This window comes from Protopterus annectens, chromosome 3.part0 (genome assembly GCF_019279795.1).
Source record: "Protopterus annectens isolate FY-2018-M chromosome 3.part0, PAN1.0, whole genome shotgun sequence".
Classification (NCBI taxonomy): domain Eukaryota; kingdom Metazoa; phylum Chordata; order Ceratodontiformes; family Protopteridae; genus Protopterus; species Protopterus annectens.
This window is the reverse complement of record NC_056731.1, coordinates 1,609,680,811-1,609,705,174: the sequence shown is the minus strand read 5'-3', so window position 1 is coordinate 1,609,705,174 and position 24,364 is coordinate 1,609,680,811. Positions and strand designations below refer to the sequence as shown.

The 24,364-nt window shown below is 38.0% G+C and overlaps 1 protein-coding gene across 1 annotated transcript in view; it reads left to right on the top strand.

The window, feature by feature from the left end:
• The window catches only part of VPS13B (vacuolar protein sorting 13 homolog B), a 5,424,989-nt gene that overhangs the window by 4,974,556 nt on the left and 426,069 nt on the right, over positions 1–24,364 (top strand). The window contains exons 46-48 of the mRNA XM_044065647.1: positions 2,893–2,976; positions 3,147–3,322; positions 21,190–21,360. Of these exons, the coding sequence (XP_043921582.1) occupies positions 2,893–2,976; positions 3,147–3,322; positions 21,190–21,360 (431 nt within the window). The remainder of the gene's footprint in view (positions 1–2,892; positions 2,977–3,146; positions 3,323–21,189; positions 21,361–24,364) is intronic.

Sequence of the window (24,364 nt, the reverse complement as noted above, 5' to 3'; positions counted from 1 at the left end):
GTTCCCACTTCCCCTCCCAAATATTTTCTTTCAACTCTTGAGTAATTATTTTCCACTTCTCCTCATTTTGTTGAGAAAAATATGCCTGTCCTGTGTATCAAACTTAAAGGAATAAAACCTTTTCACCACTTGCATTTGACTATATCAGTAATCAAGAAATTCCAGTTTCTCAGTTTTTGAATTATCTTTTGTTTAGTCTATTCCCACATATCCTAAGCTGTCATAACAGAATACTTTTTAATCCATACACTAAATACTTCATCTTATCATATCCCCATAAATATGGGTATTGCTGAATCAATCCATGTGTGGGCACATTGTTTATCACTGTAGCCTTGGTTTTATCTTTATTAATTTTATATTACAATTAGACTTGAAACTCTCTCAATATATTTCACAATCTTGAAATGTCCTTTTTGGATTTAACAAGTACAAAATAATAGCACTTGGAAATAAAGCGAACTTTTCCTAATTACCATATAATTTATATCCTTGAGATTGTGAGTCCCTTATTTTGTTTGTCATTAGCTCCAAATATAATACAAATAACAAAGGGGAAAGAGAGCCCCCCTGCTTTATTCCTTTGTTCAAACACTGATTATTGGGCAGGATCTGTTCCACCTTAGTTCTTGTCTCCTGCCCTTTTAATGTCCTCCTAATTAATACTATTATTCTGTCAGGGAATGTCAATGCTTCCATTGTCCTACTAATAAATCCCATCTGACTCTTTTGAATGGTTTCTCTGCATCGAGATTCACCAACAATGGCACTATTTTATTACATTATTAGAACTGTTTTTTTTTTTATTTATTTATAGGATTTGTTTATCGGGATAGTTCAACTGGATAGAAAACTACCCCTTTTCAGTGGAGGTCCAGGGAGAAAAGTTTCTAAAAAACTCCAACATTACATAAAGATCATAGTAAACAGATATACAAATAAATGCAAACACATTCAAAGTCAAGACCATCTCAATGGTATTTAGCTCCCTTTTGTGATTAAACAGCTGACCCATTTTAAACATTACAGATGCCACCAACAAGCACGTTTTGCAAGTTTAAGTACCTTGATGTTCTTCTTGATCCTAGATTAATAATGCATAGCCTGAATTCATTGTCAAAGGTTTAGCACAGCTTAATATGTCATTACTCAACTCCTTTAACATTGTCACCAGTTATGCCCGCTCCTCAAAGAGACATACACACACACACACACACACACACACACACACACATTCTCACTCACTCTACCATCAGGCTCCTGCTTGTATCCTACATGTACTTAACTTGTAATGTGCATTTTTTTCACTTGCAAAAGCTGAAAGCCATTTAAGTTACAATGTGTGAAGTAGCATATAGCTTTAGCCTAGATTTATACCATTTCTTATTATCTCTTCTCCTCCACTCACCCATGTTATTGACAGTGGCCCCCGTGTACATTCAACACTCAAACCATGTAGTTGGGAATCATTGCTTTTTTTCAGTCCCGTGTACAACATATGCTGGTGAAGTAATTTAGTGATGAGTGCATAGTACCAGTTCAGCAGTATATACAACACACAAAATAAACATGAATTAACATTGTTTTTTTATGTTTTGTTTCAGTAGACAGCTTGTTAATTCATAATGTTATTGCATTTTAATTTAGGCTGAATGCATAATGTGCCCTAACACTGAATGTGTACTCATAGTAGCACAAATCTTGCTTTCAGATGTCCATTGATTTGAGTGAAGTGCTCCATTTTTGTAAGTTCAGTTGGTAAATTCACACAGATTTGGAACTTCAAGGTTTTATTGGGACTTTTGACTTTTGAGAGCAATAGTATCTAGTCACAGTTTAGTGGTAGGTCACAATTTGTGCTAAGGAAAAGGCCCTGAAAGTGAATGTCTGTATTCAAGAAACCATTTTGTTTTTCTTTCATTTTGGAGTAGTAGTTTGAAAAACTAATTTGACCAACTACACAGATGCATGGAGCAAAATAGATGAACTTCTCAGGCGAACATATATTTCCAGCAGATACTGTTTATTATTGAAATGAAACTACAATAGAAGAATCTGCATTTTACGTGATGCTTTTAATTTATAAAGAAAGTGGCTTAACATACAAGACAAATGCTGTCTGTCATGAATAAATGCTCTGCTTTCTCCTAAAGTTACCAGTTGTGCATTAAAAAGGCCAACCATATTATCCAAGTCATTCTGCCTGACTAAAACAAATGAATTACAAAAGGCATTTTTTAATCCTGTCCAGATAGTCCCTAATTATATTTCTTCATGTTTTATGAATTGATTGTATTACTATAAAGCACTTAACATTCACATCTGATAAAGATTTTTTTTTTGTATTTCAAATGCTGCTGGCATTGCTTCATAGCATTTATGTTGGCCAAGTGAAAAGGTATCAAATGTGTTTTCATTTTCTGGCTCGTTATTTGTAAAATGATTAACAAAAAGACTGTGATCAGAGTAAAGCATAATTGCCAGTTTGTAGCAAAAAGGGAAGTACAAATTATAAAAGAAATGAGAAGCATACATGTAAGAGTAGTGGAGAACAAATGCATTATGCTGCCTTCCATTTTTGCTGCATCTTCCCAAGTACATTCAATTTCTGAAGAAGACTGAGAGTTGCTGGTGGCAAAGTCTGTTTTTGTACCATCTGTGTGCTCAACACCTTACGTTTGGGAGCTGCCCTTGTTTAAGTCATCTGCACAATGCATTCCATAGATTGAATTATAGTGTTAAACATTTTCTGTATTAACACTCTCTATTTTTCTTGGTCTTTATTCACTTTGTCCATTGTGTTTCTGTCCCATCTCTAACAACAGAATATTCATCCTTGTGCGACAGTTGATTTATTTAAGAATAACATTTTAATTAACTTTCTGTTTGCAGGTACCATCTTCAAATAACTCCATCCTGTATGTGTGGTGTACAATTCTTACATCAGGACATGGCTCACAAGTGCAGCAAAGACTGGTTAGTGGTCTGACTTTTTCCTTTTATAGTATTAATGGGCATCACTTCTGTTTTAATGTTCTTTAAAGCATAGTATGTCAGGTTGACCTAGAGATACTGTTTAGTTATAACCTGATAAGCATCCAGCATTAATACAGAGCAACACATTTGTTTCTGATGTACTTTTCCAGATTATTTTCAGCCCTCTGTTTATTATGAGGAGCCATCTTCCTGATCCTGTTTTTATCCATCTGGAAAAAAGGAGTTTGGGTCTGAAGGAATCTCAGCTTATACTGGGGCAAGGACATGAAGAGGCTCTGCTTAGCACCGAACCAGAGATGACACACCACTTGACATTCCAAGCAAGGTACATTTTAAGCACATATACTAAGAACACTATAGCCATTATAAAAAAATGTTAAAAGTAAAGATTATTAGAATGCTAATATTTGAATTCTGTGTTGTACTCTGCATTTGTTTGTGGCTTTTGCTGGATTTTTTTGTACGTTAGCCTAAAATAAACCATGCAGCACTTGTAATGGGCTTTTTTTTAAAAAGAATTCTCTGTTTCAGGCATTGTGTGTTCCAATCTAAATAAAACACAGATTAATTATCCTTTATTGTGCTGCAGTATGGATTGCTCCCATGTCACATTAACAAAACATGAAATAGCAGTTCAATAAAGCAGTCATTCAACACTGAGGCCCTCTTATTAATATAAAAATATTTCTCCGTCTCTAGATGTTTTTCAAAGTTTTCCCTTGTGTGTGCCTATAGACTAGCATGCATTTGAGGAACATAAAAATAATTATACTACCCTTTGTTAGTGCTAGTTTCATTTATGTATCAGAACCCTTCCCAATTTATCTAAAATTGATTTTCAGTCGTAGTATCTCTAAAAAAATGAAGATTAGAACTTTGGAATCAAAGTTCTAATTTTCACTTTATTAAAGTAACAATTAAGGCTCCCACTTCTGATTTCATTCTATTAAAGTACTATTAATGTATAAGAAATTGTATTTGCAGGTTACCTCATAGTTTCGTCTCTTTCTTGAATGTCGCCTGTTTGCTGGAAGGATTATGTAAATAATACATTTTACAATAGTTCCCTTGTAACAAAATTGATCAAATCTTGCTTTGATAAGTAGGACCGACCAACACACTGTATTGATTAAGGAAAAGAAGAGAGCATTTATTGAAATGCAAATTCACAAAAATAAATTCTTAGCTTTGTTAAGGGGGTAGGGAGAAGCCCCCTGCAGTTCAGACAGGTAGTTTTGACCCTGCACCCCCAATTTAAAATAGAATTGATAAGATCATTGTCCCTCAGGAAAATAGCTATTTCATTCTTTCAGCAGTTTTGGATTAATTAGACTGTGGCTTCAGAAAGTCACTTGGTTTCAACAAACTCTCGTTCAGCAAGTCATAAGTATCCCAAAAGCTTTTATCTTGTTAATAAATTAAGCATTTCTACTATTGTGGACTTTGTTTCTCAAGTACGTTTTTTTTTTTGTGATCCTGGTGGTTTACTGCAGTCAACCTGTTCATCTGGTTTATCTGCACTTTCATAAGTAACAAATGTGGCTTACAGTCTTTACTAAACATACGTTTGTATTCAGAAGTATGCTTATTGCAGTAAATATTTTCCTGGTTTGAAGAAAGCTATTTGACAATTTCTCAGCATGTGTTTTTATGCAGCAGTGCACAATCCCATACTGTTATCCTTGAAGTTACTTTGGGAGAAAGAACAGCAGAGTAATGAGTAAATACACATATACGTATATATGTGGCTGTGTGTGTGTATGTGTGTGTGCGTGCACGCACGTGTATTAAGTAGCAGTTACTTTGTATGCTGCACGTAAATATTTCATTAATGCTACAGTTTACTCCACACTGGAGGTGAGGAAGAAGAAGAAATATCAGAAATTATGACACACGGCCTCGATAAATTATATGAAGGGGAAAAAATGATAAAAGAGGTTCTGCCACAGATAACAGAGGATGTAGTGTGTGATATGTGATGTACTTGTAAAAGGAGGTGCAGGTGTAAAATGTTCAAGGGCTATATGAAATATGACGTGGGAAATGGTGATACTTAGATCCAGGACATACTGAAGTAACAGGAAGTGCAGAGTTGGAAAGCTGGTGGAGGGGATAGATGCATTTTAAGGAAAGTAATGATATGGAAGAGCAAGAAGACCAGACTGACTCATTCTGCTTGTGGATGGAGGTAAAAATAGCTGATCTCAGATTTAGAAAAAAAGGCTGATGATGGGCTTAGAAAGAATGTTAAACATAATCATCTTCTCTCTAACTGGATATGTAACTGTACAAAACCACATACTACCACCAGTGAAGCCATCACCTGACCTTTTCTCCCCTCAGACTTAGCTGCCCACCATAGCAATTCTAGTGTTTTTCATTTCCTAGCATCATCTTACTGGATCTGATTTGTTTTATGTTCTCATTTAAATCTTATGTGTTTTAGAATCTGCAATTTCAGACTCTACTACGTATGTAAGAACCTGCTCTTTCAAGTTGTTTTCATTATTTTTGCTGTTTTTTTGCCTGTTATGATGTACTTCATTGCAATCACTGTATTAATTATCTGTTCTTGTATTGTCTCATTGCAACTATTGTATTATTTATACTGTACTTTAATCTCCTGTTTTGGAGAGCTTTGTTCTTTTGTGCCTCACTTGCACCTACTGTACTTTAATATTGTATTTTGTATATTTAACTCTTGGAGCTTTTCTCCCTGGGTTTCCACTGAAAAATGTGCTCTGTGGCCCAGTGGACTTTCCCAGTAAACAAATTTCAATAAATAAATGTTATTAGATAAGCAAAATGAAGGGAGCCACTTTCATGAAATACAGTAATTTTCTTGCAGTGAGCTGGGAGGTGCTCATATCCAAGCTGTTGGTGGAAAGGGAACTGGTAGAAGCTTTCCTGTGGTTGGACTTGAGCAGAAGAAGGTAGTCATCCATGCTGTTTTTTCAATGCTGTTTTTACCTGTGCAGCACAGGTGGCCATGTTGGATGTGAAAGTGCATCTGGGGAGTACTGATCCTCCCATATTATAGTTTGTGATCCTTGGAGTAGCTCTTAGAAGTACAGTGAGATTAGTTCAACTACAGGGGTGTGAGCTTCTGTCTTTTAGGAAGTAGCTGACAAGTAATGTCACTGGGTGGTCGTGATTGAGGATGGTGGAAGAGGTATCACAGTGCATGATAGATGCAGTAAGTAAAGAAGTGAGCTGTGTCAGAAGAAAGAAATGTAGCAAGAGGAGATGGACCATGGAAGCCCTTATACAGACTAAGTTAGAGGTAAAATCTGTGTTGAATGAAAGGCAGGATGAAATTAGGGTGTTGTATAAGAAAAAGGCATGTGAAGAAGCCTTGAAAAAGGCAACAAAGGTCATCAGGAAGTTTGGGATAGCACTTAAAGTGAAACTGATCTGAGAAAAGGGCATACCTCAACTGCCCATATTTTCACAGGATGTTCAGATTTTTGCCAGATATTTTTGGTCTGTTCTTCAGACTGCGGTGGTGATGCTGCGGTAGCGTTGTCGCCTCACAGTTAGATGTTGCCCGTTCGATTCTCAGTTAGAGCGTCTTCTGTGCGGCGACATGCGTGAATGGGCATTCCTTCGTTGAAGGTGCATTAGGCCCGGCAAGCCAGCACGTAAAAATCTACTGCCAATCATTAGTTCCAATCATTAGCGGACCGGAGTTCTGCTGTGGTGACCCCTAACCGGGAAAAGCCGAAAGACACAAACAATTTTTGGTCTGTTCTTCATAAAATTTGTGGTTCTCTGACAAATCAGAGGCTGACATAATGGGGGCACAAAGGCCCAAAAATAGGGACAGATTTTAAATATTGATATTAAAAACCTGGAAAGTTACTAGAATAACAGGGTTTGTGTTAACATACATTTTCTGAAGGGTTTGAAGTCTGAAACACCAATGTATGTAATTATTTATAGACTTCAATCCTCAGATATCCCAGTGCAGAAAACCACACATTTTATGAGGAATGGACCAAAAATATGAGGAAAAATGTGGTCATTCTGTGAATATCGGGACAGTTGACAGGTATGCACACATTTGATTTTCAGATTTTATATCATTGAGAAAATACACGATAACTCAGATTCTGTTATTTTAACAGCTTTCTAACTTTAGAAGAGCAATTTTTAAAATGTGTCCCTATTTTGAGACCCTTGTCCCCTATTATTTTAGGCTTTGTCTAGATGTTTTGCACTAAGAGGTTGAGAGGTATGCAGAAGGGCAAAAATATAAGGTTTTCATTGAGGAATGTAGAACTAATTTAGGTTACAGAAAAAAGGAGGAGTTCAAGGTGGTCACAGAAATAATAAAAATATTCTTCATATAAGTGTTTAGAGAGGAACTATGGAGCAGAGTGCCATGAAAGTCAGGTAGGACAGGTATGAATAAGGAAAAATAAGAAAATGACTTGGAAGGAAGTAAAGAGTGAGTTGAGGGAACTTCAAAGGATTCACATGAGCTTTTTCTACAGATATTCAATGAACTGTCAGTAGCTGTTTTAACTATACTGTCTGTACTTGAAAACTAGAGTCTTCATATTTCCTTTAAGCTGAAAGTTAGTAATTGTATTTAAGCTGTGTATCAGAAAATCAGGTATTTAAGACCGTCTGACTGAATACTCAGCTTTAGAAAGTCAATAGCTGAAAATTGATGTCATTATAAAAAGAAGCAGTACTTTTTGCAGGAGTCAAACCCCCCCCCACCACACACACACATTTTTGCATTCAAACAACAAAACTGTGTACCCTTGTGGAAAATGACATGTCTTTTTCTTGAATTGGTGGAGTTTTGCACTTAGTGTTCTGAGGGGTTCCAGTTTTTGACATATGAAACTGACTTCTTGAATGGTATAGTTTCCATTCTTAAGTTTGCAAACAGAACGCTGGCAGCTACTCTGCCGGACACTTAGAGAGCCATTTTAGCCTTTTTTTCATCCAAGGAAAGGATGGTGATAAAACTCAGTGTGGTAGGCTGCTAATGTTCCTCCTGCTGGTTAACAGCATGACTTCATGCTGTGGAGGAAGTGAAAGAAATCCCTGTAGAATACTGCCTATGGCATGTGAGATTTGGTAGCACAGACCTTGCCTTCGACCAATTCAAGTGTCTTGTTTTCACATTATTACCAAAATACTAATTGCTGTAGAATTTTAGTTTCTTTTGTTTTATAGTGTGAGTGGCTCAACAAATAGCACCCCGTCCTTTGGTGACAGAAAAACAGAAGGCTGTGTTTCCTCTTCCCACTTCAGGCGATAGGATTGCTGACACTGCAGTGTAGCATTAGGGGGTGCTGCACTCCTCAGTGTGTCATCCTTTGGATGAGGTGTTAAACTGAAGTCCCATCCTTTGAATGAGGTGTTAAACTGAAGTCCCATCTGGTTGGGATGGTCATAGTTCAGTTGAATGTAAATGATCCCTCAACACTTATTGAAAAGAATAGTGGAAGTTCCAAGATGTCGTGAACAAATTTCCCCTAGTATTACAAATACCACCTCCCATCTCTCCTGAAAAAAGCCTCAAGCCTAGTGGACCTAATTCAGTCAACAAAATATATGTAAATAAGTAAGTATCGCATTATATTGTTTCAAATCTAGTACCATAGTCTTCTGCAATATTTACAAGGAAGGTTGAAGAGTATCTTTCTTCTAAAATACGACACTTAACATTTTTCTTTGTTTTCTGTTTGCTGTGACAGCAAAAATGGCAGACAATATCACTCCTTCTGAGAAATAAGTGTATTTTAGTTATGAAATTCACCCCGGGGATCACGTCAGTCGCCCTGCTAGACAGGGGTCCAGGAAGTAAATAGTGTGGGAAGAAATAGCCAGGGAATTGTTATGGCTAGGCTTGTGTAGGCCCTTAGGCCAATAGCCTAGTACCAACCAATGAACCTCTGAACCTATGATTTCATGGCATCACAAAAGAAGCATAATCCTTATATTTGTGGAGCATGCCATCCAGAACACATCGCATTAAATAGTGGCACAAAGGGTTGCACACTCGTCTTTGGTGCAGAAGGATGCAGCTTGTATTCATGCACTATGTAGATCAATAACTGACACTGCAGTGCAGCCTAAGGGGAGTACTGGACTCCTGAGTGTGTCATCCTTCGGACGAAACATTAAACTGAGGTCCTGTCTGCTTGTGTTGGTGGTAGCTCAGGTGGATGTAAAATATCCCACAACACCTATAGAAAAGAGTAGGGATCCTTTATTTATATGCAAAAAGAACTCTTGATTTACAACATATTTACAACAATTTCCAAAGATATATATATATATATATATATATATATATAAAATTTATATATATATATACATATATATATATATATATATATATATGTTTGTGTGTGTGTATATATATATATATATATATATATATATATATATATATATATATATACACACACACACACACAAATATATTTACACAGATTCATAATTTCCTTTACAATCATACTAAATTTTGATCCCTATTAGACCCCCCACACTTTTTTCTATAACCATTTGATGTTACTTAATACTGTTGCTACAATTAATTTACCATTAGACATAATGTCATTTATTCTTTCATCCATATAACCCATATGACATAACTTAACTTTTTATCTATTCTTTTAACATATTCTTTACTTCTGTTCTTATAATACAATTGGCTTAGCTGCCGGTATTATTCCAAAGGGTTCCAGTACTTGTCAGCCTGGGAGGACATGGTCGACAGGCCACACTGCTTTGCCAAAGATGGTCTTCATCTGTCACCCCTAGGCTTTCAGATATTTGCCATAACATTTTTAGGCATTGCCAAACAGACAAATCTTATAACATAATAAAAGCTACTCAGGTCAAGCTAAAGATGTTAGTGCTCAAGAGCCTCAGCAAGAAACTACACTCCCTGGGAGTGTTACTCACCCTGGAGAATGCTGACATCTATGCAGTTACTGAAACATGGTTCAAAGCCATGGAACGCACTCCATCAGTGCATGGCTAATAATTCCGTTCATGCAGTCTGACTACCCAATGAACATGAAAGAGTAAAAGGCGAAGGTGTATCTGTCTACATAAAGGATAAGCACACCTCAAGGCTTGTCAGACAATGTGACATGCTTGAGCTACTCCATAGGTTCATAGAAGATTACTAGGCTAACAGCTTAAGGGCCCGTGCAAGCCTACCCACTATAACCCAATTTTACCCACTTAATGGCCTGTAGGGGCAAGAGGATGGCATGGATTTGTGCCTCTGCAATGGGTTTCGTACAGATTACTTCTGTCCATAAGGGACATAGGCACTGCTTCGGGTGTGAATTTGTCATTCCCCATCCATTGATCCAAATTGTGTTTGAAGATTGATAGGCAAGGGCTCTGCTTAATGTGAATATGAAGCCTGTTCCAAAGACGAGACAATCTCTGAGACACACATCTGTCTCTCCAGCATGTTTTGTTTGAGTTGCTGACTAAGTTTAGATCCCTAGATCAGGATACTCTTGTGCTGTTTGACTTGCAAATGTGTAGCAACTCCATCAGGGCTGGATTTGGAAGTGCCTTTTGAGGCAGGCATAGGTCACCCCTTAGTAGTTGATTGAAGACTGAGTAAAGGGATCGGGCTTTCAGTCTATCCTTATAGTTCATGTTGTTTACACCCTGTATTTTCATTGTAAGGAACCTCTGAGTTCGCTCCAGCTGCTGTAAGTGCCTATTCAAGTACATGCCAAATGGAGCATTATACTCAATTATTGGACTAATAAGAGCTGATTACAGTGGAACTGTAATTTCCTTGGATCTGCATGCCATACCTTTACTTACAAGTTGTGCCACATAAAAGGATTTCCTCACCACTTTGGACACATGGCAGTCAAAGATCAGGCTACTATCTATCTGTGTACCTAGATCTCTTATTTCTGAGTCTACTCTTAGGGGGGGTGCTATTGATGTTGTAATTTTCAGGGATGTTTGACTTCCCAAAGGATATGATAATGCATTTTTTCACATTTAGTTTTAGGTCCTGGTTCTGGCACCAATCGTTTGTCTTATCTAGACCCTCTAGACCCTCCTAAAGGATAGCTATATTGTTGGGGGAGTCAGTGATTGACCCCAGCTTGCAGTCATTGAGAAAAATTGTCATCCAGAGGCCTTCCAGCCTTGACTTCAAAAAAGTATGTTCTAAACAGGAGTGGTCAAAGCACTGAGCCCAGTTGCATGCCACTAGTAGCTGGCCTTTTTGTGGAATTGAATTCACCCACTTTAACCACGTGTCCTGTATGTGAGCCAGTTGGCTATCCATCTGGTGACACAGGGATTTATGCACAGTTTTGTGAGTTTATTTATAATACCTGAGTGGGGAATTGTGTCAAATGCCTTGGCCAGGATGAGGTTGCTGGTATGTACCGTTTTACCCTCATCCTTGGCCTTAGTGACTTTCTCAAAGAAATGCACCAGATTCAGTAGGCATGACTTGCCCTTGACAAAGCCAAACTGGGTCAGGCCCATTGTTTGGAAGTTTCCTATGTCATTATTCATCAGGTCCATGATCATTTTTTTCAAGGCCTTAAATATAAGACTAGTCAAACTTATTGGTCTGTAATTTACTGGGTCAGTAGATGGCCCGCCTTATTGCAGAGGGAGGGATAATTGTTGTTGCAGTCCACTTTTATCAGGACAAAGCCAGTCCGGAGGCTGTGGTTAGAGGTCCTGATGGGCCTGATAAGTCCTGATTTTAGGGTCCTTGTCCAATTAACCATAGGAGAAATCCATTACCATGTTCTTGCTAGCTACAGGTACCCCACCATAAGCCAGGAAACCAATACACCATACATGAAGTTACTACAATCACACATCTTCCAGCCCAATACCATGCTTGTGGGTGATTTTAACTACCTCTCTAATAATTGGGAGGCACACATGCCCACTAACTTGCTGGCCCAAAGATTTCTTGACTTTGTAAATTCAAAAGCACTGGAGCCATTAGTCTGCACTCCCACTAGGGGAACAAACATTCTAGATCTGGTACTCACAAATATGGGAGAGTGCTGCACCCCCCCCCCAATTGTGATGTCCTTACTGGTAAGATCAGATCACAAAGCGGCCTCCCTTGAAATAAAGGTAAAACTAGTTCCCCCACCTAACCCCAAAAACTTTATGAACTTCTCTAAGGTAAATTGCCCCCTATTAAGGGAAGGCATAGCTAGTTTCCAAGTTCCCCCAAATCCAGAAAATGCAGAAACCTGTGCAGAGCCATAGACAAAAGCCCTGTATGATCTTATAAACAACTGCAAAGAAACGTCAGTGCAAGACTGAAATAAACCCAGGTCAAACCACAAAAACTTGCTGCCATGGTGGGCCCCTGGTATTACTTGTGTAACAGAAGATGAAAATCCTTTCCAGACGTAAGAGGGAATGTGCACAACAGAGCAAACAGTCCTTCTTTAGTCTAAACAAGTGAGTCAGTGAACTAGTCAAGTTTCTGAAAGCAGACTTTGAAGTAAAAAGATCCTCCAAAGGTAAGGATAACCATAAGACATTTTTCAGTTATGTCCACAAATCTTAAGGGCAACACCCAAAAATGTGTGGAATTAGTTGCAGATGGCATCACCTATACTCAGCCGGAGAATGTAGCAAATCTGTTGGCCAACAAATTCAGCTCAGATTTCACCTCCCCATCACCCCCAGTTCTCCCCAAGAAATACCTTCCACCACTCCACTGCCAGTTATCACCAAAGAGCAGGTTGAAACTGTGCTCTCTAAAGCTAAAAACATGGATTCAGTGGGGCCTGATGATATACCAGCTTGCTTTTTAAATAGCTTAAATCAGAAGTTGTCAGGCCCAATAGAATCTCTTTTTAACCATAGCCTTCACACTGGCTTTGTCCTGATAGAGTGGAAGATAACATCAGTCATCCCTCTGCAGAAAGGGGGACCACCTATTCACCCGGGATATTACAGACCCATAAGTTTGACTTGTCTGATATGTAAGGCCATGGAAAGAATAATCGTGGACCTGGTCGAGGATGGGTGAATGATAAATAATGGCATAAGAAACCTCCAAACACTGGACCCGACCTAATCTGGCTTTGTCAAGGGCAGGTCATGCCTACTGAATCTGGTGGATTTCTTTGTGAAAGTCACTAAGCATATGGATGAGGGTAAAACAGTACATACAGTCTACCTCAACCTAGCCAAGGCATTTGACACAATTCCCCACTCAAGTATTATAAGTAAACTCACAAGACTGGCATAAATCCCCACATCACTAGATGGATAGCCAATTGGCTCATGGGCAGGACACGTGATTAAATTGGGTAAATCCAGATCCAGCAAAAGGCCATTTGCTAGTGGTGTGGCACTGGGCTCAGTGCTGGGACCATTCCTGTTTGCTGTAAGCTGGGGGCAGTCATTGAATCCCCCAGTGATGTAGATATCCTTCTGGGTGGTCTAGATTAGATAAATGATTGGTGCCAGAACCATGGCTTAAAACTAAATGCAAAAAAAAAAATGCATTATCATACCCTTTGGGAAGTCAAATACCCATAAGCTTAACAAGTCTAGTCTGCAAAGCTATGGAAAGGATCATAATGGAGCTCATAAACAAAGATATAGGGGACTTGCAGACATTGGACCCGGCCCAGTTTGGCTTCATCAAGGGAAGATCATGCCTTTTGAACTTGGTCAACTTCTTCGAAACAGTCACCAAGGCCATTGATGAGGGAAAGGCAGTCCATACAGCCTACCTTGACCTTGCAAAGGCTTTCGACACAATACCCCACTCGGGTATTGTAGAAAAACTTACCAGCTTAAATGTAAACCCATATGTCACAAGATGGGTTGCAAACTGGCTTAAGGACAGAACCCACAGGGTTAGAGTTGCTGGCGCTATGTCAGACTCCAAGCTGGTTATAAGTGGTGTCCCACAGGGCTCGGTCCTTGGCCCCCTATTGTTCGGCATCTACTTCTCAGAAGTACAGGCCAACATGGGAGGACTTTGGCTGACAAAGTTTGCAGACGACTGCAAACTGGGCGCCATAGTGGAAAGTGCATCGGACACGGATATCCTTCAGAAGGGACTCACGGATATCCTTCAGAAGGGACTCACGGAAACAGATAGCTGGTGCCAGAGCCATGGCCTGATGTTAAACGCCAAAAAATGTATAGTCATACCCTTCGGGAAAAACAAGGTAACCCCAAGCTACCATATAGGTGGCAATCCACTAAGCACAGAAGAGGTTATCAGGGACCTGGGGACCCAGGTTGAAAGTGGCCTTTCTTTTGACACTCACGTTGCTAAAGTGGTTAGAAAGACCTTCTACATTGCCCACCTGATCATGAAGGGATTCACATCCAGATCTAGTGAGGTCATTGTTCCCCTGTACTCTTCACTTATCAGACCAATGATCGAGTACAATGCCCCATTCGGGATGTATCTCACCCGACATCTGCAGCAATTGGAGAGACCCCAAAAGTTCCTCACCAAAAGGATAAAGGGACTCCAAAATCTGTCATATGCTGCCAGATTGAAGAAAGTCCAGCTCTGTTCAGACGCATACCGTCTGCTCAGAGGTGACATGTGCCTGACATACAAGGCCATGTCCAACCCGGAATTAATGGACATGCTCCACCTCAAAAATCCACCAAAACCACTAGAGCAAGCGACTTAAACCTTAGCACGGATATAAATAGGATGTGCTGGAGGGATAGATTTATCACTCAGAGACTCCCTATGCTGTGGAATAAAATCCCTGTCCATGTGAGGCAGAGCACCTCGCTGGCTCTGTTCAAGAGAAATCTTGACCTGTGGATGGGAGATCGTAGGTTTACCCCAGGAATCATCTCTGTGTCACTGCTGGACAGAGGCACAACAAACTAATGGGCACAGTATTTTTTCATATAAGGGGTGGCGTAAGCCACAAAAATTTGGGCTAGGCTTATAAATGCCTTAGGGCAGATAGCCTAGTATAAACCTATGAACCTATGAACCATACAAATTACAGTATCAGTAGCACACCCCCAAGAGTAGGTTCAGAGGTGAGAGATCTATGAACAAAGATAGATAGTAGCCTGAAGGTTTGGGCAGAAAATGAAGCTAACCTGATCTCTTGGCAGTGATAGCCTCATCCTCAGCCTCATTCCTGTGATTGGAATTAGCACATTAATGATGGCAGAAATGATCTTGCAGTGATGTCAATGACTCCTTTGAAGCTAGCTGCATGCAGTTGTCTTGTCCCATTCAAACTGACAATGCTTGAAAGCTGATCATACACAGTGCTTTTTGTTTCACTGTAACTTCTTTGTTGTACTGAATATGCAGTACTCATTGCTGTGACTAACTATTAAATATGAGAAAATTACCTTAGCTGAACAAGAAGTGCACCAGACTATTTTTCTTGTTCAGTTGAAAAGATTTTCTCACATTTAATTTTCTTTGTGACTCGCATCTTCAAGAAATTGTGGTCCAGCATGCCAGCAGTTAGGAATATCACACTCAATTAACTGTCTGTTAGTAGGCATTAATGAGTTAGTAAATTAATAAGTAATCCCGTTTTTAGACAGTTATGCTTTCAGCACTGCCAATAAATAGGCTGTTTAAAGCATCTTGCCAGCATTTTTTTATGTTTACATAGGTATCTGCAAAAGAAAACCATCCCAGCTAATAAAGCATCCACTTATCTCAACAGTGGCTCTTACAAGGATGAGACATCACCAGTAAGCACTTTCTGATGTCATTTACATTTAATCAGGTGACATCACTGCATACACCACCCAGCAGTAGACAGTGGATTGGGTAGCTATGGCCTGTTATGATATCACATGAAGAAAAAAAAACAGTATGCTACTGAATATCAAATGTATTGGCATGTTTTAATTAGTTTAGAGTCTTTATTTCATTAGTACATTAATTACACTCACATAATATTTAATTACAGGGCTGGATAGTTTTCTTTTTAACTTCATAGTCATATTTTTGATTATTTTAAAGTTGAGAGAAATAGGGAAAATTGAGTTATCTAGAAGACCACGGTAGTGGTTTTACATTTAATTGCTGAGTTAATTCAGCAACTATTTTAAGTGGATTGAGGTTGTCCGTCAAATACTGATATGTATTATCTTTAGCATTATTCTAGATATGTGATCATTAGACAAACTTTAAAACCAAGAACATCTGAAATACTAAAAAAGCATACTTTGGATTCTACTCATATTAACTGCAGTTTGTACACACAGTAAGTACTTGGTAATGAAATAAGGTATAAAATAATGTCTGAAAAATGGTAATACTTTTTTGGAAACTTTTCATGGCTAGGCCCCAGTAGTATACTTTCTTTTTGACACCAATATATGTATTTAAAAAAAAAATCACATTTTAAAGAAAATAACTATTTTTTACGATGACTTACAAATTTACTTTTAGGTCCTGATGTGGACTTAGGAGTGCCATCTTTTATGTCTTAGGAAGTCATAAACATTGACCTTTATTTGTTCCTTCCCTGTTTTAAAGAACTTGTAACACAACCCTCATAGCCTGCAAAGAACGTCCAGGTATGGATCCCTAAAGGTATTAAAGGTCATGCTTGTTATTTTCTGCATTATTTTCAGTTAGAAAATGTGGTATTTGCTGAGTGAAAAGCCGCGTACTGACTTATTAAGGTATTTACTAACTTAAAAGTCTGTTAGAAAATGTTTGTGTAAGAAAATAATACTCCAGTCAAAAAGAGGAAGACAGGATCAGAGGGTAATGTCAGAAGGAATACAGTTCCAGAGTGGATTTTGGAGTAATTCCAAAATGCCAAAATGCTAAAGAGTACAAGAACTGGCTAATAATGTACACTGAGACAACAAAGCATTATATGGCCTGGCTACCATTTTATTATTATTAAGATTGCTTTTAAGATGGAAGGAGGTCCTTAGCCCCAGCAACACTCATTTAGAAACTAAAGTCTCATGGGGAGGAGGAGAAGGCAAAGTATCCAGCTAATGTACACAAACAAATAAATGTGGCAAAAAACTAAAGTCTGCTACCTAATACATTACAAAGTGGCCATTGCTATTTAATTTGTGGCTTTTTCATAGTATGCTGTTCAGCAGTAGAACTATGGTTACATCCTGGAGTATCTTCTTGTAGAATCTGTATTATCAGATAAACTTCATTTCTGGCATATGCAATTATGGCATATGCATATGCAATCACAAATGTAAGGAGTCTTTAGCATTTTTTTCAGATAACTTCAAGTACTTAACATATTGTTTTGCAGCAACATCTTTTGATTTCAGTACATGCTTACATGTTCAAAGTCAAAGTAAAGTTTATTGTCATTTTGAGCTTACACACATGTAGCCTAAATGAAATTTTTATGAATCAGCTCTATTCTTGAGATTAGAAAGGAAAGTGAAACAACACATACAAGTAGAGGAATAAATATAACTACCAATTATAATACTACTCCCAATACACACAAGAAAGAACAGACATTTACCAACACTCGTATACGAAAAGAATACTCTCCCCTGAGTTAAATTAACTACCCTATTTAAAGTAATACAGAGCACACTACAGATTGAACAATGCCTAAGTTAGTTACCTAATATTGCACTTGAGTGGGTTAAATAAGTAGGTGTATGCTAAGCTAGCGACCACCAGGGCCTGTGTAAGCCTAGCAGTGTGACATACAAATTTGATTTATATTTGATTTAAATATAAATATTTACATCCCTTGTATTTTAAGATAATTTTGAGATCATATAATCTACTAATTTAAGGCAAACACAGTAAGCAAGACATATCCTATGCTTTCAAACATTACTCCTCAGGTAATCAGTTAAAACCTTTGTGCTATGCATTCACAGGTAAATCTTTAAGATTCATTTTATTTTTCTAGTTTTCTTCATGACATTTGTGGTATACCTCATTTATTTGCCCTTTATTAATTGTCTTCAGTGCATACCTCTATTGGACTAATCAGTTGCATTTTACATCTGCCTTAGAGTACAGTGTTCATGAGTTAATTCACTGTAGTATTTATCTGTCCTGCACTTATTATCTGTAATGTACTCCTCTCATGGATTAATTAACAACATTGAACATCTGCCTTGTATTAGTTATATGTAATGTACACCTGTCCTGTAGTAATGAACTGCAGTAGACATCTTCCTTGTAATAACCATCTGTATACACATCTTTGGGGCTAATTAACTGCACTGTACAGATTTTCCTTGTATTAATTATCTGTAATATACAATTCTCCTAGAATAATTGCACATCTGTCATACTAAATATCTGTAAAGGTATACCTTTCTTGGAATTAACTGCATTGTTCCTCTGCATAAATTATCTGCAGTATATACTTTTTGTGGCGTAAATAATTGCCATTCACATCTGCTATGCATTAGTTACTTAAATATATCCATGGCTTGGATGGTTTATCTGCACTGCTGGTCTACTCTCTGTTAACATACACTTCTACTGAGCCTGTTTTCTTACTTTTATTTTGGATCCAGGTGTCAGAGTAACTCTCAGCCATTCTAACCAATTCATCTTCATCATGACCTAAAAATCTGTTTTTTCCTCAGGCAAGGTATATGCTTTGGTTGGGGGGGGGCAGAAACAGATCCCTTTTGACTTTCTCCAGGATTAGGATACTGCAGAGCAGCTCCACGGCAGTATCATCTTTGACATCTGCTGCAGACATTTTCGGATGCCTGCTTCTGGTGTCCTCTGGCAGATGGACCAGGCACTGCTACAGCAAGGCTTCTGTAGTACTTGGCCCAACTGCTAAAGTGCCTGCTAGCTGAAATTAACATAGGACTAATGAGAGGTCAACCCCTTTATACTACAGTGGCAGCTTCCTTTCTTGGACTGGTTTAATATAATATTTACAGTCTCACTGTAGCATTCTTAAATCTATGCCAGTGCTGTCAATGATTGTATTTAAATCTGCTCAGGGCAGAAGGATCAGTTGTTCATGTGGTTAGTCTGTGTAGGTATCTGGGGATAGACGGAATCTTTTCTGTAGTTAGTGATTTGAAAGGTCTGAGAAAAGTAGTGGGAGCTAATAGGTCAAGTGCTAAAGCACACATTGGCAGATGTCACATGGGCACTGGTGGTATGAGCCAACGACACCTTTGTATAATATGCCTCCATGGCAGTAAAACATGGTAAATGCTTACTGCATAATGACATTCACTCTTTCTGGACCCAGTAGCACTCTGGTAGAGTTGCCTGTTGGTGACATTTTTCTCAAACCATTAAAAAAGGAGGCATATCTTAGAGGAAGTAATATTCTGCTCAGTGGCTGTGTGAACTGGGGAGACCTAGTCAAAAGGGAAATTTACACTGAGGAGAAATGAAAGAAAAAAGATATTTACAATATACTGTTCTGGTGAAGTATAGTAATTCCTTGTAAAGTACAACGTACTGAGATCCTTAATTAGCTTGTTTTCGTATCTGGCAGAAGTGATAAATTTACAGCTTAAGTTTAACTGTTGTTGGTTATGTTTGATATGTTTATTATTACATGCATTAAACATCTGCAGAGGTTGTTTATGGTGAAGTGCATTTAGTGGTGTATTATTAAGATTCACTGTTTTTCATTTCTCATCATGTAAGAAGCACATGTTAATTATCCAAAAGCTTTATTCTGATCAGGGTAGGTCAGCATAAAAGTATGTATTGTCATTTAAAAGCTGTTCAGACTATAGAAAGTTCTTAATTATATTTTAAATGCAGACATGTTTTTGAGGTTTAACACTATATTCTTAGTTATTTTCTGAAAAAGATAATAGATACTGATGTTGGTAATTTCACTGGTATAAGAAAGGCTTGCTTGTCATGTAGCGCTCAGTTGTCTGTCTGGCACAGTTAGAAGAAATATCACCAGAGAAAAGCTAGGCAAAGGAAAACTTTTTTCTCCAACTGTTTATTGTCTCTCATTATTCCCATTCGATGATCTTTTGATTTCAGACGTGGTTTTACTGAAACAGTGAGATATGTGTAATCAGTCACATAACTGTGAACAAACTTCTTTTTTCAGGTTGTACCTTAAAAAATAGAGAATCACAAGCTTGGGCAGTTGTTGTGCAGTGTGGAAGAACTGTGGAACATGTCACAGCATGTAATGTCATGTGCTAAACACCCAGTTCCTTAACCTGTAGTCAGAAGGAGAATGCCAGTGACTCATTAGTAAAGCAGGCGTTTTCACTGGGTGCAACCATTGCCTCCTGGAAACCGTTAGTGTCTTTACAAGTCAGCATGCAGAAAATGCAGACTATAAATAATTGAAAAGACAAATAAATGTGTTATTAATTCACACAATAAGGTTCTAACGTCACATGGTTAGAGCTACCAGTTGTGTAAATAATAACTGTGGTACAGAGTCATGCCTCTCATCTGTCACTGATTTTTGTCTCAGAACTTTCCACTGTCCTTCAAGAAGTAAGAATATTACAAATATAAATACACAGTAATGTTAAATTTACGTTTGTTCCTCACAGACATGAGTCCATAACAATGCCATAACTGTGTCATCCTTGTGAATAAACAGAATGCCGCTATCAGATGTTTTCTTGATTTGGGGTCTTTTTAACTGATTTATAAGTGTCTGAAGTTATGTTGATAGCATTGCTTTTTAAGTTGATGTTTGTCCCTCAAATTATGTCTTGAAAAGTTGGCATTACTTTGGGAATCACAAACTGAAGCAGTATGTTCATAATATTCAGTTATATTTTTGAATTTTGTTGTGTAAGCAAGCAGTTTGTTCATCTGCTACAGCATGTAAAATAGTTTGACTAGAAAGAAAGAAATGGCTTAGTGCCTTGGGGTTTTTAAGAGATGGAACTACTGTACGAGTTCTGGGATCTAAACGTTAGGGTTATAATGGGATTGTATTGCATTAAAGTGACTGAGCCAACATTGTTGTCAGTAAAATGAAAGCCAGTAATGCACAGCATTTGGGTATGACACAGATGGGATTACAGTAATGTTTCCAGAAAGTACTTTGTAGCAGAGGTAGCTCTCTATCATTTTCAGTGTAGGTTATGTAATGTTTAATTTACATTTGGATAGTCTCAGGAAAAAAGCTGTAAAGATGTTTTTAGTGTAGTACCTTTGCAGAGTGACACTGTAAATAAGTCAGCAGTTTTGTGCATATCTTTACTTGTTGATAACTACTTTTTTCATTTTAATGGCAGGGACAAAGATGCTGCATGCCAATGTGCTGTTCCCATTTCTACAACTCTTATTAAACAGATTGCTACAAAGAAGCAAGGAACAGGGAGTTCGGACCAAATCCTCTCAGAATTCTATGCAACAGACAGTTCTTCGCAGCTTCCTTGGCCATACAACAAAAAGCTCTCAAACAGGTATAATTTTAGTGCATATGTTGTTACATTTTTATGTATAGAAAGTAACAAATCAAACACTATCCTGATGAATTATTATCCTGAGACATAAGAACACTGGAAGGATGTTTTGAAACTCAACACTGAGTTTAGTTGTGGTGCCAAGAGCTCTTGCAGATTTTGTTTTATAATCCTCGTGAGCCCGTTTCATTTAGGCCAAAAGATCTGAACCTCAGAGTCAGCGTAATTGATATTCATGGATTCCTTAGAGCACAGTATGAAATCAGAGGTAAAAGATAGGACTGTACTCCTCCCTCCTTCAGCAGAAGGAAAACATTGTCAAGTTTAAAAAAGATAAATCTTTGCTGTAAGTTTCACTTATGGTGCTGTTTCTTGGTATAAGATACAAAAGAATTAAAATATTATATCCTGTATTTTCTGAAAGGTAGGAAAATTAAAACAAGAAATTTGATTGTGTCATTTCAGAAGTTTGATGGTGAAAGAAGCTAAAATAATAGTTAGTAAAGTGACCATCAAGAGAGTTGCTGTATTAAAACCTATTATATTGGTACCCCAGCATATTGGCTTTGAGTTCCCTTTGTTACTGTGTAGTTAAATGAGTCTATATTACAAGATCGAAACTTTAGTTAATCGAATAACTAAAGATCGATCTTGTAATATCAAAACCTGAAAATCTCAAACAGTCAATTTAACCCAGGGAAACACTTCCCTTGGCGGCATCAAAAAAAAAATTAAATCCCAAATCAAGTGGGGGGCTTCACCCACCACACCCTCTGATGTGGGGGGCTGTGCCCCCCCACATACACACCCAACTAAATATACCAACTTCGAGATCAAATTGGAGAAAAGGGCATAATCTATATAACGGCCAAGGGAAGTGTTTCCCTGGGTTAAATCTGCCATTCAAGATTTTTAGGTTTCGATATTGCAAGATCGATCTTTCGTTATTCGATTAACTAAAGTTTTGATCTTGTAATATAGGCCCAGTTGAACAGGGTTAGATAAAACACTGTAAATATTATGTATGTTGAGTACTAACATACTTGAATTAACAGAATCCTGCAAATCTAATTCAGATCTGTATGTTGGGTGGTGGTGGTGGTGGTGGGGGGTCATTGCTTTACGAAATAAATATTCGGTTGAAAAAAGGGAAACCCTGATTATGATGCCTGTAGAATACTCCAGCTAATGAACTTTGTCTTTCCAGGCAAGCTGGTCTCAACTGTATTATCCATGGCAAGACTTCAGAATATATTTTTTCTGAAGAAAAATGTGTCTTATGCAAGTATTTCTGTCTGAAATTGTTAGGTTCTTTTAGAGCACTCATTTTCACCACAGTTGACCAAATGCAAACATAGAGTGTAGGGAATGGGTCAGTATTCTGTAGTGACAGATGTTTCTATGCAGTCTAGGGGTGGTATTTGTAAGTAGCAAAGGGTGTGGGTGATGGAGGTAATGTGAGGGCTTGTCCTCCCAAAAGAACACTTAGTTTTGTGTTTTGTTTTTTTTTTTTTTTTTTAGTTAGCAGTGGTAACAACTTGTTTCTTTTCTGATGTGTCACTTCATATTGAGAGGGTTTTTTGATGTGTATGATCATTCCCCTAGTTAGGTGTGTTGGATCCACAGAAACATACTAGAGCAGTTATTTATTTTTATGTTTTACTTATACTGTCTGATGTATGGTGTTGCAAAATATTGGGACATTGTAAAAGCTGAACCTTCTGATTACCAAATATTACCTGATATGGCAGAAAAAAGGGATCACTGTTCACTTACTAAAGATGCCAGAATGTAAGAAGTGTATGTCTTTTTTTTTTTTTTTGCAAACTGCAGTAATGAAGAAACTTCTTTATGTAACATGAACCTTTCTGTTCATGAATATATTGTGTAGATGCATAAACACATATGTGCACTATATTCAGTACCTCGTCAGATGCTACCACAATTTACAGAAATTAATTGCGTAAGTTACAGAGGTGTACAGTTCTAGTCCTGTTTTTATGAGTGGCGCACATCATCGCCTAGAACAACAATGTGTCCCAGGCCCTCCTGTGTTCGAGATGGGAGGGAATGCTATGTAGCAAGACAGAGCTACACAGCTCAGCAATGAATGGGGCAACCTGTAATTGAATAGTATGCTTTGCCAAGTAGCTAGATAAAAGGCATGCCAAACCATTACAAACTGACTTACACTGCCGTACTGTGGTCTGCCATTCTGACTATGATTCTTAAAGGAATCGCAGTGATTAGTCATGACAGAGGACAAATTCATTCCCATAGTATGGTTATGAAGGAATCTGGTGCAGCCCACCAGCATCACATTATGGGAGTGGGACGAAGTAATTTGTGGCAGCAGGCTTGGCTGCACCATAGAGGACTTAGTTGCCGTTAGGGATCTTCCTGCCATGAATGGGAAGAGTTGGTTGTAGGGCTGACAACACAAGTGTGTTGCTTGATTTTGCCTACTGAGCAGCATATTAGCACAACCGTTGGTACGTCACTGGACCCTTGGCACTAGCGCATAAACTGTGATTTACTTACATTGCAGCCCCCTCCCCCATACTGTACACCTACAGTTACCACATTACTGGTTAAGTCTAACCACTTTTCAGTAATATTCACTGTTAGGATAAAAGTGGATTTACCAGAAAACCCATCTGTCTTTAGAGGCTACTCATGCTGATTGATGACCTTATTAAATTGCATCTCCCTTCTCAACTCGATGACCCCATTACACACACTACCACAGTTGTAGATGATTTCTATGCCCACCTGAAAGCATTCATTGTGGTATCCATCCCCATAAGACACAAATACACTGCTAGGTTTAGAAGTAAAATCTAGAGGTGTAACCGTATTATAAATAAACTATAGAATAGTAGAAAGAGTAGTTGGCACTTTTTGCCCATATGAGTAAACTTAACATTCAGTCATATAGAGGAGAAATAAAAAAAGATCTTTAAAGAATTTGGAAGCAAATTCAAATCCTCCATAAATAAGTATG